We start from the raw sequence: 17728 nt of genomic DNA, 5'->3' as shown, positions 1-17728 counted from the left end.
ATCCCTTCCCGCCGAGCTGAAGTCCTCCTTCGCGAGTGGAATTGAATAACTACCGGTGATGGGGGGAGGGGAAAAAAAAAAAGGAATCACCGGGTAATTTTGTAGTCAGCCGGCCGTATAGTCGAGCTTGTACATACACACGTTGCGACGCGCGTGCAATGAACACCCAAAGGGGGTGGAGATGTGATTAATCGTTTATAGCAAAGTGCGTATAGGTATACATATACTTACGCGCGCGGTTGACGCAATCAACAATTCTTCGTTCCAAAAGCTTAAGCCAACAATGGATTTGCACATATGTGTGCGTGTGCTCTCGAGACACGGCCACAGGATGTGTGAGAGAGAGAGAGAAAGCGACGCAAGGGGTGGGTGAGTCACTCAGCCCTCTACGCTCGTTGGACGAGGGCACAGGTCTCGTTAAGGGGCTGCACACGGCTGGTGTCGGGGGGTTTTGTGTTAGCTGTACATGTATGTACATACACGTAGTGTATTATGTGTGTAGGTGCAGGGGGCCCATCAGCCCGACATATTGTAGTCCTCGCACACGTAGTCCCGTAAATACCATATTCACGGGGAGACGGTGTTTGTGTACACCCTGTCCGTGCCCTTTCGCTCTCTCTCTCTCTTGTGTTCCAAAATTGCTCGAGCGATCTACTTATACTTACCATACCCCATGTACAATGATCTGTAGTTTTCGCGTTTTTTTTGTCTTTCGAGAGATTAGTTGTATTAAGGGGGGGGGGGGAAGTCGACGAGAGAGAGGAAGATAAGGGCGCTCCTCATGTACCTATATACACTAGTGATCAGAGACTAGTGATATATAGATCTCGGGTGCACAGTGCAGGAGGGGCGCAGGTGCGCTCCCGACGGGCTCTAATTGATTTTTCCGTCCTAATCAAGCCTAGACGTTCGTCGCGTATTCATCGCGCCACGAGGGCGACGTCTACGCATGTACATGTATATTATAAAGACCATAGAATCATCAGCGGATTTACCAAAGTTACCGCGCGGTGGAGAACTGTACCTATAATGGGGCGTCGCCTGGCAGCTTACAGAGGTGCATATGCTGATTGGATATAGGGTATAGCCGAGTGGTTTCCTCCTTCTCATTATCCCTTGCTGCTGGTATAAATACATAATACATATACGCTTCCGCGGTGGAGGAGGAACGCTTTAGGTATACATATATGTAGGTGTGCGAGAAGTTGGAGGAGTATACGCGCTACTTGCGTTCGGCCGTCGCGTAACCCCACCTACTGTATATATACGCGTGTAAGCGCTATTAGGGAGCGGGTGGCGCGTCAGAATGACGATAGTGTGTGCTAGGAGGAGGAGGCTGCGATACGGCGTGCACGTGTAGCTCATCGGATCGGGGGCGCGGCGGCACTCTCGCTCTCGCACATGTGTGCGTCTTCACATCAGTGCGTTTTATAAATATATATATATATATGTACTTGTAGGCATAATATCTCTCTCTCTCTCTGGCAGAGTTTGTGACGATATATACTCTCAGAGCGCATCCATGCAAGGGAGAGAGGTTTTTTACGAGTGGGCGGTACTTGGCTATTACGAGACGACTGCAATGGGAATATTGTGTGTATATATACGTGGCAATGAAAGCTTTTTTGGGGCAGATGTCCGCTTATTACTTGACGGTGCTTACACATTCAAGGTGTACATATTTCGAATCAATCGATCATAAATATGGGTTCGTCTTGTGACTCACCAAGTATACCCGTTCTTGGTGTCGCAGCCAAAAAATGCCATCAAGTTTCATTATCATGAGTTAGATATGTACGGGCGCCTACAAGAAAGTTACGAGAGCGAGGAGACGTTTTTTCACGACTCGGCTAAACGGTGTACATATTTTTCTCAACACTCGTACACTTGATCTCCCCTTCGAAGCATAAGCAGCAGGAGCAGCGCGAGAGCGTCACTTATTCGACGAGAACTTAATTCACGTGCGTGTTTGAGCAGAAGATGAGGAGGAGGTGTGCCCTTCCCTTCTTTTTCTCTCTTTGTTGGTGGCTGTGTTTTTTTTTCTGCCGAAGGAGCTGATCCTCGCACGAAATTACTGCTCTCCTTTTCCTCCGTGTCGGGGTGCGTAAAACACGCCCCAATAAAGCGGAAACCCACGCCGTACATCATGATTTTTATGATCCTTCTCTTCCCCTTTTATTGAGTAAACTGCAGCTGTCCCGAAAGACTATAGGCTCATCCCTCCTCCCTCGGGGGAATCATCTCTTTCGCAGTAGAAGTGATTTTGGTTTTTCGGAATTACAGTGCTCATCGGCAGCTCGTTTACGAAGGAACCTTTTATTCTCTTTGGTAAATTATTAATTTCCTACGAAAGCAATCATTTGGAATGCGTGATATATCAATTACATAAACATTTTGAATGGTACAAAAAGTATGATAAAGAGACGGGCTGCGTCGAAGGCAACGAAAACAAATGCCTCGTATATATATATGTGAGTGCGGTTTTCGTTGTGATTTCGAAAATGCGCGCTCGGCCGAGCGGCAAAGTATACGCTCGGGAGGGTTTGCCCCGAATATTTTTTCCCACCGAGCGCTACCTATTTTCCCTTTCTCTTTGTGGCTGCCGGTTATCATCCGGCCGTACCTGTATAGAGGAAAACGCCGAAAAGAGGCCAAAAGCGCAGTCTTACCCACCGTGTGTGCGCGTGAAAGTGCTCGGCCTGCCTTTATCCTTCCCCATAAGTATACGCGTTTGCGTATTTTAACCGTGCGCGATAAATTTGCGTGAACTTGTAGCGTGTGCACGTGAAGAGGATACGAGGAAGGGGAGGGAGGGGGGGAAGAAAAAAGAAGAGAAAAGGATCGACCGTAAAGGTTTGCCGGACGAGTGCAGCATGCGTGAAGAAAGAGGGGGGTTATTTTGTGTGAAAGGCAAAGAAGCGAAGGACGACGATGAAAAGGCGCGAGAGAAAGTACAATGTAATTCGAAGGGGGCAGAATAGTGTGTATATATATATACACAGAGAGGGAACAGAGTTTTGCGAGAAAAGCGCTGATAGGATCCTCGTGCTGTTTAGCCCCCAGCCCGCCCCTGTACACTCGCACCCCCGCGTGTTTTTCCGGGACCGATAACATTGCCAGTGGTGGTCGCGAGAAAAGATACGTACACCCCCGGCACTTGGGAGAGAAAAACATGCATTTGCGGGGCTGTAAAAGTGTATATATATATACATCCATACATGGTATTATACCCGGGAGTGACGTCTTTTCACTCGGTTGTTTTTTCCATTTCTTTTCAATCCGCCGCACTATCTCTTAACGTCCTTGTTTTGTTTTAAAACTTTTGCGAAATGTGGAACGAGAGAGAGAGCTGACAATGGGAGAAAAACAAGAGCACCGAGTGTTTTTGCGTACATGCATATATATGCGCACGTGTAGTGTGCACGGATGGGGAAGTATGTCGGCAAATACAACGCGTTGAAAGATTGTTTTTTTTTGCAAGAGTAGGAAAAAAAAAAAACAAACGAAAATAGATACTTTCGGTACAAGTTCTTGTTTTTGGTATGAAAAAGATGAAGAATTCACGCATACGATGCGAATAATTGAAAATTATTTGATGCGAGGTCTTACAAAGGTTTTCTAAACATTTTCAACTCGATCTCGATGCACACTTATGTTTATTTCGCGATCGCATTGACTATACAAACAACGTCTATCAATTGCTATAAGTATATTCATGCAACGATACTTCTAAAACGGGCTGATACCTCTTTTTTTCCTCTACCGAAAAAAAAGAAAAATTTTTCCGTGAAGCAGCTATGTCCGGCGCAAAAAAAAAAAAAGCAGTAGAAAGGAAACATTGTGTAACTGTGCGTGCGAGCTTGCAAGGGGACAGCACACCGACAACAAAAACAACAATAATAATAGCGGTCGTACTGACAACGAAAACACACACCGACACGCGCTCGACGAGGCATATGGGGCTAAAAAGGACGAAACAAAAAAAAAGCTCGTCCATCAGGGGCCACTTTTTCCAGCGTAATTTATCTCCTCAAATGCTTTTTTAAAAGCCTCTCTCTCTCTAGGGCCGCTGTTTACTGCTCTCTTGCCTGTACAGCATGACGCTTTACTCTCTTTTTTCTGCATTATTTGTAGGATACGCGGGCACACGCACAAGCTTGCACTCACTGTAGTAGAGCTTTTGGCCTATATATCTAAACTTCTCTATTTCTCTTCCAATGTATATACAGTGTCCACTATATTCACGGCAGCAACGGCGCGAGCGAAATCGCCCAAAAAGCCGGAGGCAGCTCAAAGGTATATACATTACTCTGCAACGGCTCCAATATTTCGTCTCGTTAGCGTTGGCGTGATGCATAATTGACGCGTCAAAAGTGTTTTCCTATGTCGCTCCGAGGCTTATAACTGTTTGTTATCCTCACTCCCTCCCCATCTGCTGTCGCCTCAAAAAGGAAAAAAAGGGGCGCATGAAAAGATAGAAAGATGATGTGCTCACTTCCGTATATTTAGTATGGATATTTTACGTGTACGAGGAAATTGCGTGACGTGGTGTTAATATTAATCCGCAAGTTGAATATCATTTAGGTGGTTTTGGCTTTGAAAATGCAAAAGTTGTAAGAATCTAACTTATAAATGAAAAAAGGACCTAATTCTCCATTTTCAATCAATAATACTATTTTAAGTACAGCGGTGATTGAAGTAGTGTAATTTGGAATAAAATCAAATAATAAACTTACAATTTTTAGGTGCGTGCAAACATCGTTATGATGACCATTTCGGCCCCATCTAGAGAAATATCTGAATAAAGTGAACCAAATTGTAAATGAGTCACTGCAGATGAGGCATAGCTACCGAATTTGTTAATACCTTAAAGTAATTTTAAATCATATTTATTTTTTAATCTCAGAAAAACTGATGGTCAATGATTTATTATTAAATCTAAATCTTAAAGCTACTTACTGCAATTATTGTGCTGTATTTAATCTATATTCTGTGGAAGATCGTGATTTTTTTACTATCATCAAGTATTTGCTGAAAAATACTGAATAGCTTACTGCTTATTCTTTCAAGTTAATTTTAAAAACTGTACTCGTATCCCGTTTAATGCAGGAGTCATCTTTAAACGGATATTTCATGTATCCCAATAAAAGATGCATATTTTATTTAATTTCAATAAGTTCCGATTTTCTAAAGGTTTTAAATAAGAAATGCCCAGGATTATTGATCAAGTTTTTTTTTTTTTTTTTTTATAGAAAATTACGGTTTGAACATGTACTTCAACTCTTAAGAGTATTCTGCAGTAATTAAACTTACAAAGATTTTAAAGATTTTATCAGTTATGCTAACAAATTTTTGGATACCCATTTCAATAGGTTCGTTAAAATACGGTACTTTTTTAATTGTTTGAAAAATATTGAACATACATCTTTCATTACAGACAATGTCATTTCATTTAATCTGTAAGATTTTTAAATAAGACGCTTTCCTAACGTAATATAATAATAATAATAAACTGGAGCTTTAAAAGCTTTTATGATACAAGCTATATTATCACCACCTTCCTCTGCCACCTCGTCCCCTTCCTCTATTTCCACCACCGCCTCCTCTATAGCCGCCTCCACCTCCTCTATTTCCACCACCACCTCCAAATCTTCTTCCATCTCTACCATCTTCAGATTTCTTTTTTTCGTAGCGTTCAGCCATATCATACAGTTCTGTAGGAATCTCCTGTTAACAGAGAGCATTCAAATGTAATTTTGAAAATTTCTGGGATCGCATTTTTTCTTATACTTCTATTGCTTCAATTGTGATCATTTTAAGAATTCCCAAAATAGTACCAAGAGTTGTAAAACCGTCCAGTATTTAATTATTGAGGGTTTTGCTATATTCATAAAAACAACATCATTACAATAGGTACTTAAAGAAGAGTATTTACCTGTTCTGCTTCTTCCAAGATTTTTATCAGATCTTTTGCTAAGGACCAGTCTCTGCGAGTAACTAAAGATATACTTTCACCGGTTCGGCCAGCCCTACCAGTTCTTCCAACTCTGTGTACGTACTCTTCAATGTCACGAGGGAAGTCGTAATTAAAAACATGCCTGTAATTCAATCACTAATAAAGCTTATGAAGAAATTTTGATCAATGTGTATATATTGCAACATGGAAATAAACATTACGTTATGTCTTCTATATCGATTCCTCTACTAGCCACGTCAGTGGCAAGGAGTATACGAACGTCACCACTTTTAATGTCTTCTAAAGCTTGTTCTCTGTCACATTGTTCACGACCTCCATGAATACTCTGACATTTTACGCCAGATAGAGCTAAATCGCTTCCAAGATCGTCAACTTTAGCCTTTTTCCCAAAAAATATAATTGCTTTGTCATCTGGAGCCATATTTTGAAAAAAGTCTTTCAGCTAGACGATGAATAAACAAATAAAATGTGTTACTTTTAACGTATCAAAAATAAGAATGATATTCGACTTAAAGGCGCGTGCTTAACACCAATAATTGTCTAACCATGTCAGTTTTTTCTTCTTCATTGACAATTAATATTTTTTGTGTAACCGAATGAACGGCTTTCAAGTCTAATGATCCAACGCAAACAGTGACTGGATTCTTCATATAAGACGTAGCAAGTCGTCTTACGCCTGGAGGCCAAGTGGCGCTATTTTTTTTTATTTTCATTTGAAGATAAACATTATTTTTCAACTTGAAATGTTGCGAATGCAATACTGTTTGATGAATGAGAAATTTACCTAGTCATGACAGACTGACGGTCAGGTCTAACGTCAAGCAAAGTTTTTCTGATTTGAGGCTCAAATCCCATGTCCAGCATACGATCAGCTTCATCCAAAACTAAATAAGATACACACTTTACATCCAAGATTTCACTTTGTACAAGATCATTTAGTCTTCCAGGTGTAGCAATGACTATTTCCACTCCTCCGGAAAGTATTTTCACTTGATCTTTCCTGCTACCTCCACCATAGAGGCACACTCTAAAAACAAATTTTATGAATTTTATAAAAGTTTTTTCTTTTAGTCAAACGTGTTTCAATTTTTTCAGATAAAACGATTATTCTCACGCTTTAATGCCGTGATAGTCGTATTTATTAACTTCTTTCTGAATCTGTAAAGCTAATTCACGTGTTGGCGCCATCACAAGCACTGTAGGACCGCATCTTTCACTTCTAGGAGTGTCTTGATTGTCAATGTGTATCAAAGCAGGTAAAAGGAATGCCAGGGTTTTTCCTAAAATAATTAACATTACGCTTAATTGTAAGCATTGGTTTATTAAAGTGCAGTTTATCGGAGTAATCAGCATTAAAATAAAAAAAATAAATAAATAAATAAATAAACCTACCTGTGCCAGTTTGAGCAATACCAATCATGTCTTTACCGCTTAACAATACTGGCCATGCTTGGCATTGAATGGGGCTTGGTTTTTCAAAACCTTGCTTTTTTATTTCCATCATTATATCTGGATAATTCTATCATTTGAATGGATTATTAATCATGATAATTAATATACGGGTATTAAATAAAATTCTCACCTTAAAAGCTTGTTCGAAGGTTTGTACTGGATTGGGAATGTCATCATCCGTTTTCTCGTCCGTTTCAAAGGTGTACTCAACGTTAATATTGTTATTTTCTTGCCTAATTTTATCAACTTCCTCTTTTGTCATGTTGGTCACTGCAGGATCTTCTATGTAAAAATTTTTTTTGACAGCAGGATAAGCGGCCCATTTTTTTTCCAGGTAGGCTTCCTGAAATTTTACATTAGATTTTATAAAATTATTGTCTTGTACTAAAGCTATACACAGGTTTTAGTGTCTTACGCAATCTTTAGCTGCTGTGGACCAATCGATATCCCCCGTTATACTAGCAGTGTTTGAATCATCACCTTCATTATACCCTGAATTACTGTAACCACCATTTCCAGTTTCACCTTCATTTGGTTCAATCAATTTGACGTCCAATAACTCTTCGATCATAGATTTTACCTGGCATTGCGCATCTTTCGAACCCACCACAGTAATAAGGGTTTTGTTTCCTCTAATGCACTCTTTATTCACCTGTTATCAAACTTCAAATGATTATACAAAATATAATATTAAGATAAAAAAAAAGTCTTGAATTTTACATTAAAAATTTGCAGATAAGATAATATTTGTATGGATTAATAGTGAAATTAAAAAGCCGACACAATATTTGTGCTTAGGGTAATTAAAAAAAACTAATAAAAGAAAGTGCAAGTATTTCTTGACTCACATTAATTTTTGTTCTACTCTCTTCTTGTAATTCTTTGATTTGACTTCCTCCTCTCCCAATCAATTTGCCTAATTTAGAAGTTTCTACATAAAAAGTAGTCTGCTCTTCGCTCGAGTTGTTCTTGTCTCTATTCCTACTGGAATCCCTATTCTCTTGAGCATTCTGATGAGTGTTTCTATTTCTTTGACCATTGTTTCGAAACTGACCTTGTTCATAGCTACCTCTTGATTCATCACCATCATAGCCTGATGATGGAAACTGTCGAGCACTATTCACCCAACAATTTTTCATTCTTTGGAGAAAAAAAAAAAAAAAAAAAATTAATTACGCAGACGAAAATCTAAAATGTTACCAAATTATTTGATAACGAAATGAGAAAAAATTACAACTGATGGAATTGTGGTATAATGGGATGTAATATCACGCAAAATGCACAGTTTAAGTACCACATTTCCCTACTGGATAAAAAATATAATATATTCACTACTCGTATGGACAAATATCACCCAACTACTTTGGCTTTCGACAATAGGGAAACAATCATAGCCTTTGAGAAGCACATGCAAGACATTAAAATACGGCCACTGTGTTTATACTGCATAAATATGATTTTTATCTTGAAGGTTATGTTTATCACAACCGTGATTCCGTGATCAAGGAAAAAAGGTCGCGTATTTTCACGTTTACCACGCGACTTGGGAGAAAAGTATCGCACTACCTCTAGGGCAGCTAGGAGTATACTCGCAATACTTGCATCTACGTTGCCCCGTGGCGTAACTCGAAAAGATAAACTCATCGAAAATATTATTCCTAATAACCGACATTATCAAATCATTAACTTACGTACTTGCTGTAATTAGCGTCCCTCGATGAAAAGGCGTCTTTTGTTTTACAACTCCTCGTAACTCGTAACGAATACTCAGGAACTATACAAGCCAAGGAAAGCACGTACAAGCAAGATAAAAAGGCACCAAGGTTGCAGGGTTGCACTAGTGCTTATGCCCAATGCCGCCAGCCGGTGGTTAGCGGTGCCAGCGGTTAAATAAAGCTTGTTCCACTTGTAATAGTGCTGCGCGGCAATTTAATAATTCACTCCTAACAAGGTTCGTTCGAGTATCAGAAAGGTTTTTCTCGAATTTCCCGTTATCTCTCGTTACGCTAAAATTTAGTATTAGTTATACTTAAAAAATTGTCTTTTAAAATCACACACAATTTAATGATAAATTAAGTGGTCGTTTAACGGAATTATTTTCATTTATTATCACAGAGTCACTGATGAGTGGTGCACTTGTAGCACATACATTAATTAGTGCGTTTATAATTAGCTTGGCTTGTCTCGAAGCCATAACGTATTCTAGAGTCGGACTTTCAAGTTTTCGACTTGCTTGATAGAAAAATGGGTTTGAAAAAATCGTGAAAAGTGGAAAATTACACAGACAAAAAATTTAAAATATCCGATTTAATTCATCCTTCAAGAGAGGGAGATTGATTGATGTCAGGCTTTCCGTGTAAACATGCATTTTCTGTTATTTAAATATTAAAGAAAAAATTGCACTAACTGTAGCATAAATGATATAACAAATGAGAAATAAATAAACTAGTGTTTTATTCAATTATAAAAATAACTCAATTAATGTCTACTATAAAAATTTTGTTGCAAGTATTTTGAGTTTTTCACTCTTCCAAAAAAAAAAAAAAAAAAATTCCCTTGTAAAAATTAAAACACACCTTTTTCTTAGTCATCGATAGCTAAATATAAATATTGCACTTAGATATAATCTAAATTTGTTATATTTTTTTTAAATAAAAATTGTTTTTGTTATTTTACTTTCATTTTTTTAACGAGGACTGTAAGAGTTGAGCTTTTGCAAGTGTGCCCAAATATATCACGTCCAGTCATTCAAAATAGCTTGCAAAAAAAGCTATAACGATTAAACATGCGATACCTACTGGTTGAAGCATTTGTTGCAAAGGAAAAAAATGTCTTGGGGAGTACGGAAATGTGTGTCAAAAAAAAAAAAGTGGTCTATCAATAAAACACACATCCTCATGCGTATCGTCATCTCTAGACATGCCCTATACACTTCTAATGTAAGAGTTGCAAGCATTGCAAGTGTCCTCGTCCCTCTTCCTCCCTTTCAATATACTATATCCTTTTCTGTTATCTCATTTTATTATCGCGAGGTACAACCAGTGAGTAGCAAAAATGTAAGCAATATCAGCAGTAAAAGTAGTAGGTATACCTATAGTAATCGGTAGGATCAGTAGAAGTTGGGCCAAAACGGAGCAGTAAGAGTAAAAACCGCAAGTGGAGTTCGAGAGGAGGAGAAGCCATACATCCGGGCTTGACGCATATATATAGATCGGGACGCGTCCCTTTGCAAAAGTCTCAATTAGAATGGAGATATAACTGGAATAGTCCGTAATTATGATTAATTAACTCCTCCTCCGAACCGAGAGGAATGGTACGAGCGAACCTTTAGATATACTTTTTTTTCTTCCTCAAACTCGCTTTTGGTTTCATTTTGTTTCAATTCATTTTCAAATACTTACTGTTCTTTTTTACATTATCATACTATTTTTGGAAAAAATTTATTCGTTCGCGTCCAACGTGCTTTTATTGATGAAAAAGACCACTATATCGAAGCCACCTATCCCACAATTAATAGTCTCCCCGGAATCGAACTAAACTAAAATAATTTACAATGAACCCCCATTACGATGGTGATAAAAGGTACGTATACCATATTATGGTATCATATAAACAAGTATAAGTATGATATGATACGATGCACCCCAATTATTATATGAAGTACAAGGTAAAGGCATTCTAATGTTGTACATTGAACAAAGTGTGCGTCTCTCAAAACGGGAGGAGAAGAGAGAGAGAGAAAGAGTGTATGTATATACATGCATCGCTGAAACGCTCTCCTCGATGATAAATCATATATATCCTCGCGACTATTATAAATCAAGTCCTCCTTCCTATTTATATACATATGTACACGTATACGCCTACACTCGCACGATTCACCCCCTCTCTGTGCATGTAATATACCCTCTATCCCACTCTATGCTATATATATATATATACAGGATATGTATTACGTAGAAAAGTGTAACGACACGGGCGGGTGTGTTGTTCTCGATGCGAGCGTCCTCCTCCTCCCACTGTTCGAGCCACTCTCAGAATCCGTCAAGATAGAAATCGCAAGGAAAGCCCGATACGCGACCCTACGTGTATATGTATATATAAGCGAACCTCCCCCCGCCCCCGGGGAGGCCCGACGTTTATAAATCGCCCGCGCATACACGCCGGTATCGGCAACAGCGGCTAAGTTTACCATCCATAATGTGTGTATGCGACGAGGAGAGGGAGAGTAAAAAAAGAAAGGAAGGAAGGCCCTTCCGGATGACCGAATGAGGAAATTGAGAGTTGCTTTTTATACCCCAGCCCCTTTGCCTCCTCGCGGTAAGGGAAGGAGGGATCGGTAAGAAGAAAATAAACGAAAAAAAGGGCTCGATTGCCGACGTCCGTGAAGTAACGAGCCACGGCATAGGGTCCACCTAACGATACTTTTAAACTTCGTTCGTTAATAATAACATAAGTGTGTATGCGTTCGCTGCAGCGGAGCTTGAAACTTACATACGTACGTAATCGGTAACAACTGCACAAAACAGTATAATATGGTTCGAGCAACAAATATGAATGTATATACTTATACACAAGTTTAGTGAAAAAAAAAAAAAAAGGAGGTGCATGTGTAGTACAAAGCTTTATACTCGACAGGTTGTGACATTATGAAACAATCGTACAGATGGCGTCAAATGAAGGTGGGTGTATACAACATCAGCAGTTCTTTCCTGCACGTGCGTACGACCGTAACGAAGTGTAACGAGTAAATGTATAAGTATATATATACCCTATCATCGTAATACGAAAGTTGAATGGTCTCGGACGGAAAAGTCAAAGTACACTCGTGCACGTCCACTTAAATTACGTAGCCAGCTTTTACGCGTGTGTCGAGCTTACCGATCCTCCCGTACGGATCGTCGTTGTGACTTGTATATGTATCGCCCGCACGCCCGAGCTTGAGCGGAAAATCGGCAGGACGTTTATGACACACTTTTCCTGCGTAATATAGACCAGCGCGTAAAAAGAGGAAGGAAAGACTAAGGGACACTCTGTCTTTGTTTACCCTCTCTCTTGTACGTGCGACGAAAATTGGATGGCTCGATATGTCACCTGCGCTCATTTCCCCCCCGAATCTATTGCCGACAAATGCCGGACTCCTCGTTTATTGGCAAAAGTATATAGCAATAACGACAACTAATGAATATGTGTTTGCATCGATGCCACGCGCCGCGCGAGGCTTTGTCGGGCAAAAGCAACATTTTCGCTTCATCATAGGATACGAAACAATAAGAATACAAAAGCGGGTGAAAAAAAAAAAGGGTCTTTTTTTCTTTTGTTAGCCTCGGCAGCAGCTCGGACGCCGGATTATCCGGAGCTGTATAATGTACGCGCTCAAAAATAACTCGTACGGGAGAGGAGACTTCCTCCACGTCTTTTCATCCTCCCGTACGGGGGTAGGGATGGTCTTATTATAACCGCTTTTAATAAGGCCGGTCGACGACGACAAGTAGTCACGGTCTGCGTGTAACGAGAAGGAGACAAAAGAAACCGCCGATGCTCGCGAACGACAGGGATAAATATAAAGAAATTGAGAGAGTATGGGCAAAGGAGCTTATAGTAATATGAGGCGCGTATGTGTGTGTAGGTATACAAGTGGGTTGGATTAAAAAGCCGCCACTGATTAATCATGAGATGTATTCCGTCTGGACTCGCTTTGGACCTACCACCTACTCTCTCTGGTGTGTCTTATATATTGTCTGACGTGTCGGAGTTTCATGAATCGCTTGCGAGTACTCGCGTGGGACTTTTTTTTTTTTTTTTTTTTTTTTTACCAGCGAGTCAATTGTCTTTGCCTCGGGTTTTTTTTTGTTTCCTCTGCGATTCGACGAGAGAATTTACTTTTTTACCGCTACACTTGTTTTTTTTAATGGAAACCAAATATTTCATGTGGCACAATCGGCTATATTACTTCGGCAAATGTCTTGTTAGTTTGTTTGCATAGCGCACACTTAAATATTCGTAGGATTGATTTGTGATTCATTGGAAACACGAGATGGGGTAAACTACTATCTAAAAGTCACGAAAATTTTCGTCATTTTAGTCGTTAAAGTTTATAGTGTAATGCGTACAAGCATATAGTTTATTGTTAATACAATTAATTTTGAATATAGTAGCAAGTGTTTAAAGATAGCACAGATTCCCAAAGCATCTCGAACCAAAAAAAAAAAAAAAAAAAAAATGCTTTGATTAATTAAATTCTTCGGAAATTCAAATAGCTCTCAATTAGAGAGAAACATACCTATTACACGATTGTGGGTCGTTTGTACAATTAACCAATAACTTTCGGCTTTGTCGCTTCAATTTCCATACACACATGTATACATTAATATTCCAGCCAAGTGAAGATCTTCCGCGTGTCGAGTCAACGTCGTACATGACGGTGAGCCTCTTTCTCGTGCCTCGTTGTACATCTGACACATCAAATGCGCAAAGCTGACGCAACGCTTCAAACATTTAGATAGAGGGTACTGCACGTCATAAGTGACACACGCTCCTCCAAATGAATTCTGAAACTGTTTTTTTTTTTTTTTTTTTTTTTTTTTTTCAGAAACCACAGACGCGAGTTGTAGTACACGCCTGATGCATCATCGGCTCGCCTGCCTTTCTGCGCGTCGTTGCTTATCCTCATTTTTGATGACTTACCCCCTTAACGACCACTTGAACCTTCCACTTTACTCTCTTCTCGTTTTTTTTTATGTTTAATTCGCATCGTCGAATTTTCACTCGTGCTCGTTAATTCGACGAAACTTTCTAACTTGTTTCGACTTGCACGCGTGAATTTCTTTTTTTTAAATTAATCTTACGATGCTGCAGAAGCTCTTTTTGTTACGATAATGCCCTGACCAGACTTTAACCGTGAAATCAAACGATTGTAGCGGCCTGCACGTAAACTTTTTTAATTAAACGAGCTTTACACATATAGTTTTGTTTTTTCTTCTTACCGATTTTACGAACGTGTGCAAGTCTTGTTTGTCCGATTCTTGAAACTGGCAGCAACACTGCTGCGTATATACCTACAGAAAGAGAAAGATTTATGCATCCAAATACGTTTCACATAAAAATCAGCACTATTTTTTTTTTTTTTTTTAGGAAAAAAAATAACGACCCAAACGACTAAAACACAACGATATCAATAATCCCCCCGCTGTGCTTTTACATGATTTTTTTGGCCACTTTGAGTGATTTTTTTTTCCAGCAACGAAATGTTCAATACATCGACATTATTTTGATAAATATAGAACCACACTTTTGTTATTACGCGCAAGCCATAAGTAATGTACCATCTCCGTATGGCAATTATCTCGTGTACGACGTTGAAGCTGCAACTGTATACGCGGGAAGGGCGTTTTTACGTAAACAAACGTTGATGGTAACGAGCAGGTATACGTAAACATACGCGGTCAAAATGGTGTTTTCAGTGCGGATAATCATAAAGCACGAGTACTTACAATATTACTCGGCTCTTGGCACTGCACCTATACATACACCTGCTCGGAATTTCGAGTAAAATGTCTGTTTGTCCATTATACATCCGCCAACATCATTACTTTTGTTAAAACGCGCGTGGGGGTAATATTATGACATACCAATTATGTATGTATATATATATATCATACGCTTGCGGTGAAAGCTCGCTCGGTATTTGCCCGGCTCTTTGTAAATTGAAGACTTTCCTGCTAAAAATACACAAAGTAGGTACATATACATACACGCCGAAGTGAAGGTATATGTATTTGTACATATACACACGTGATACAAGTTTAAGCTCAATTAATCCTGTACGTTGTTTATCGTGGCTTTTCATCCGGGAAAAAATAATGAAGCCCGTGTGTACTTATGTTACTTTGATGAAAGTTAATCTTGGCTGTAAAGTTATATACAACACGGGGCTCTTTGAAAAACAGATTTTTATTTTTTTGATACTCATCTTCAAAAGCATATTTTCGTAAGGTGGTTCCGCTCATGACGGAATAAATTTTCGCTTGTCATTCTCCACGTATACTTGTGTACAACGCAAGTCTTGAATGGGCGCACGTGTACGAAGCACACCTCGTGTCGGCGCTCGGGTGGTGACCAAAAATATATATACAAGCAGGCCCGGAGATTGTTTAGCGTCATTTTTCACAAGAGACGCAGCCGGACACAACGACGTGCTGTTTGAAATGCATGCGAGACCCGTGCACATCGGTATAGGGGGGGACGAGATGATCGGCATAATTTCGTTTTTATCAGTGCGATCGAGAATCTGTACTTTGAGGAATATATATTTGCATAATGTGTATACTGTCGAGATAAGCGGAAAAATTAAAGAAAAGTCAATTAAAAGGGGGCACTTTGCCCGAGATTGGAAAAAAAAAAAAAAAAAAAAAAATGGAGGCACCGAGAGAATAGATCGGCAAGCTGCCGATCGGAATCGTTTTCGCGATTTAGAAGCCAATTTCCAAAGTGCGCGGCGAGACCCGTGCGTATATATACGTACACAGGGGGATAAAAGAGAGGGGGGGGTCTCGAATTTTTCCATCCGCAGAGCTTTCGAAGAAGTCGCGAGGCGAGAGAAAGAAGAGCGCGGGGGAGACGGTGCATGTTGGGACTCTGAAATGGCACGAGCGCGGAGGGAAAAAGGTATTAGGCGCGAGGAAAGTATAAGTAGATGGAAAAGTGAAACGTTGGGAAAACGAAGGAAGGAGGGTATTGAAAGCAGTGTTGAGCTAGAACAATGGAGGAAGAGCGGCAGGGGGGGGTAGAGGCAAGAAAGCTTCAATTTCAATTTAAATATACTCGATCCCGGCGCGTTTGCCGATCGGATCCGGTCAATGCTTTTGCGAATTTCATTTCACCCTCCCCACCCCACCCCCTCACACACACACTTGCTCCTGATATTTTTACCATAATAGCGCGAGGAGCGCAACTGCGTCTAGTTAATGCATGCGCCAAATACGTATGTACGTTGTACTGTGGAACGAGAAAAGGAAAGGTACCGAGGGTTGTTTTTCCTCCTTCCGAGACACAAACATGAAAACTCAATGGTCTAGTTGTCCAGGGTGACGTGCATGGATATAAGAAAAAAGGAGAGTAGAGTCATCGACCTTCTTCTTCTTTGATGGTTTTCTGCGATGACTCTTTTTTTTTTTTTTTTTTTTTTTTTAATGCAGTTAATCTATTTCGGACCACTTCACTGATTTTTCAGATTTTTTACACCAGACCTGCTTCCTTCGAACGTCCATTTCTTTATACTTCGATAGCTTCTTTTAAAAATATCCGTGTCGAAGTTAATTGAATTTTCGAAAATCATTGATTAATCTCAGCCGAATCCAACCGTACTCTGGGTCTCATCGATATTCAATAGGTATGGGATGGACGAAAATAGGCGCTTTTCCCGGGGAAATTCAACCAGAGGTGTTAAATATGCAATGGGCGTTGGAAGGAGAATCCTTGTACAAAATAAGCTTGCGGTGACCAGACGTGCATTGACTGAAATTGATGTACAAGATTGTATGTATGTGTGCGCGCGTAATCTCCCGAAGTGTAAATAATAACTCGATCCGTCCGAGCAGCGGAGGCACATAAATCTCTCGCTAAATAATTGCCCCCGGGCCAGCTTGCCGTAGAACTGTGTGTACCTTTCGACCCCTTTATATGAAGATAAAAAGCTCCCTCGTCCTCGTCTAATAAATTACCAAACTGCGCCAACCCCCCTACCCCCCTACCCCCCATGTACGGATTGCCCGACAATCTTTTCGACTTTTTAGGCTGTTTCCTCTTTCTTGTGTTGCGCTACACTTCCTCCCTTTTTATCTTTTCTTATACTCTGTCATTAGGAAATAGGGCGCGGCAATTTTTGTTCATCTGCGTCACCTAATATACGACTATAGGTGTCTGGAAAACCAAAAAGAAACCTACACTTTTGCATTTGCACCTTGCGATAAATTATAGAATATTGATGAAATGCCAACTATGAAGTGAAAAACAGAAATTCGATAGTCTCCGCGACAATGCCGGGATAAATCGACGCCTCTTACGAAGAACAACGGAGCTCAGATTTTCCCATGTTAATTCAAATGGAAAAATCTGAGCTCCGTTGCTCTTCGTAAGAGGCGTCGAAATGATGAAGTGAAATTCTGTTGTAAGATACATGTGATAGGTAATTACATCAGCTGAGAAACGTCCGAGTTATGCGTGATGACAGCGTTTGTCACTCGGTATACAACTTTCGTGCCAGAAAAATTTCCTATTGTCGGCAGGTATATATATATA

The 17728-nt window shown here is 39.9% G+C and overlaps 1 protein-coding gene across 2 annotated transcripts; it reads right to left on the bottom strand.

Moving 5' to 3' along the window:
* Nucleotides 1-5263: 5263 nt before the first annotated feature.
* On the bottom strand, nucleotides 5264-9313 carry LOC106644574 (putative ATP-dependent RNA helicase DDX43). Of its 2 annotated transcripts, none has more exons than XM_089591010.1 (11): nucleotides 9121-9313; nucleotides 8278-8569; nucleotides 7845-8081; nucleotides 7560-7772; nucleotides 7370-7496; nucleotides 7092-7257; nucleotides 6762-7004; nucleotides 6523-6670; nucleotides 6178-6419; nucleotides 5936-6098; nucleotides 5264-5727 (listed from the first exon to the last, which is right to left on the bottom strand). In XM_089591010.1, exons 2-11 carry the CDS (start codon nucleotides 8566-8568, stop codon nucleotides 5551-5553), a joined length of 2007 nt encoding a protein of 668 aa, XP_089447136.1. In that variant the 5' UTR covers nucleotide 8569; nucleotides 9121-9313; the 3' UTR covers nucleotides 5264-5550. The 2 variants fall into 2 exon arrangements, with proteins under 2 accessions (XP_089447136.1, XP_014215635.2); XM_014360149.2 differs by having other exon boundaries at nucleotides 9125-9313.
* Nucleotides 9314-17728: the final 8415 nt, after the last annotated feature.

Source organism: Copidosoma floridanum, unplaced genomic scaffold (assembly GCF_036245765.1).
Source record: "Copidosoma floridanum isolate Cflo_tuat_1 unplaced genomic scaffold, Cflo_Japanese_pri ptg000013l, whole genome shotgun sequence".
Classification (NCBI taxonomy): Eukaryota; Metazoa; Arthropoda; class Insecta; order Hymenoptera; family Encyrtidae; genus Copidosoma; species Copidosoma floridanum.
Note: the sequence above shows the minus strand (reverse complement) of the source record. Positions and strands in the feature narration are given on the sequence as shown.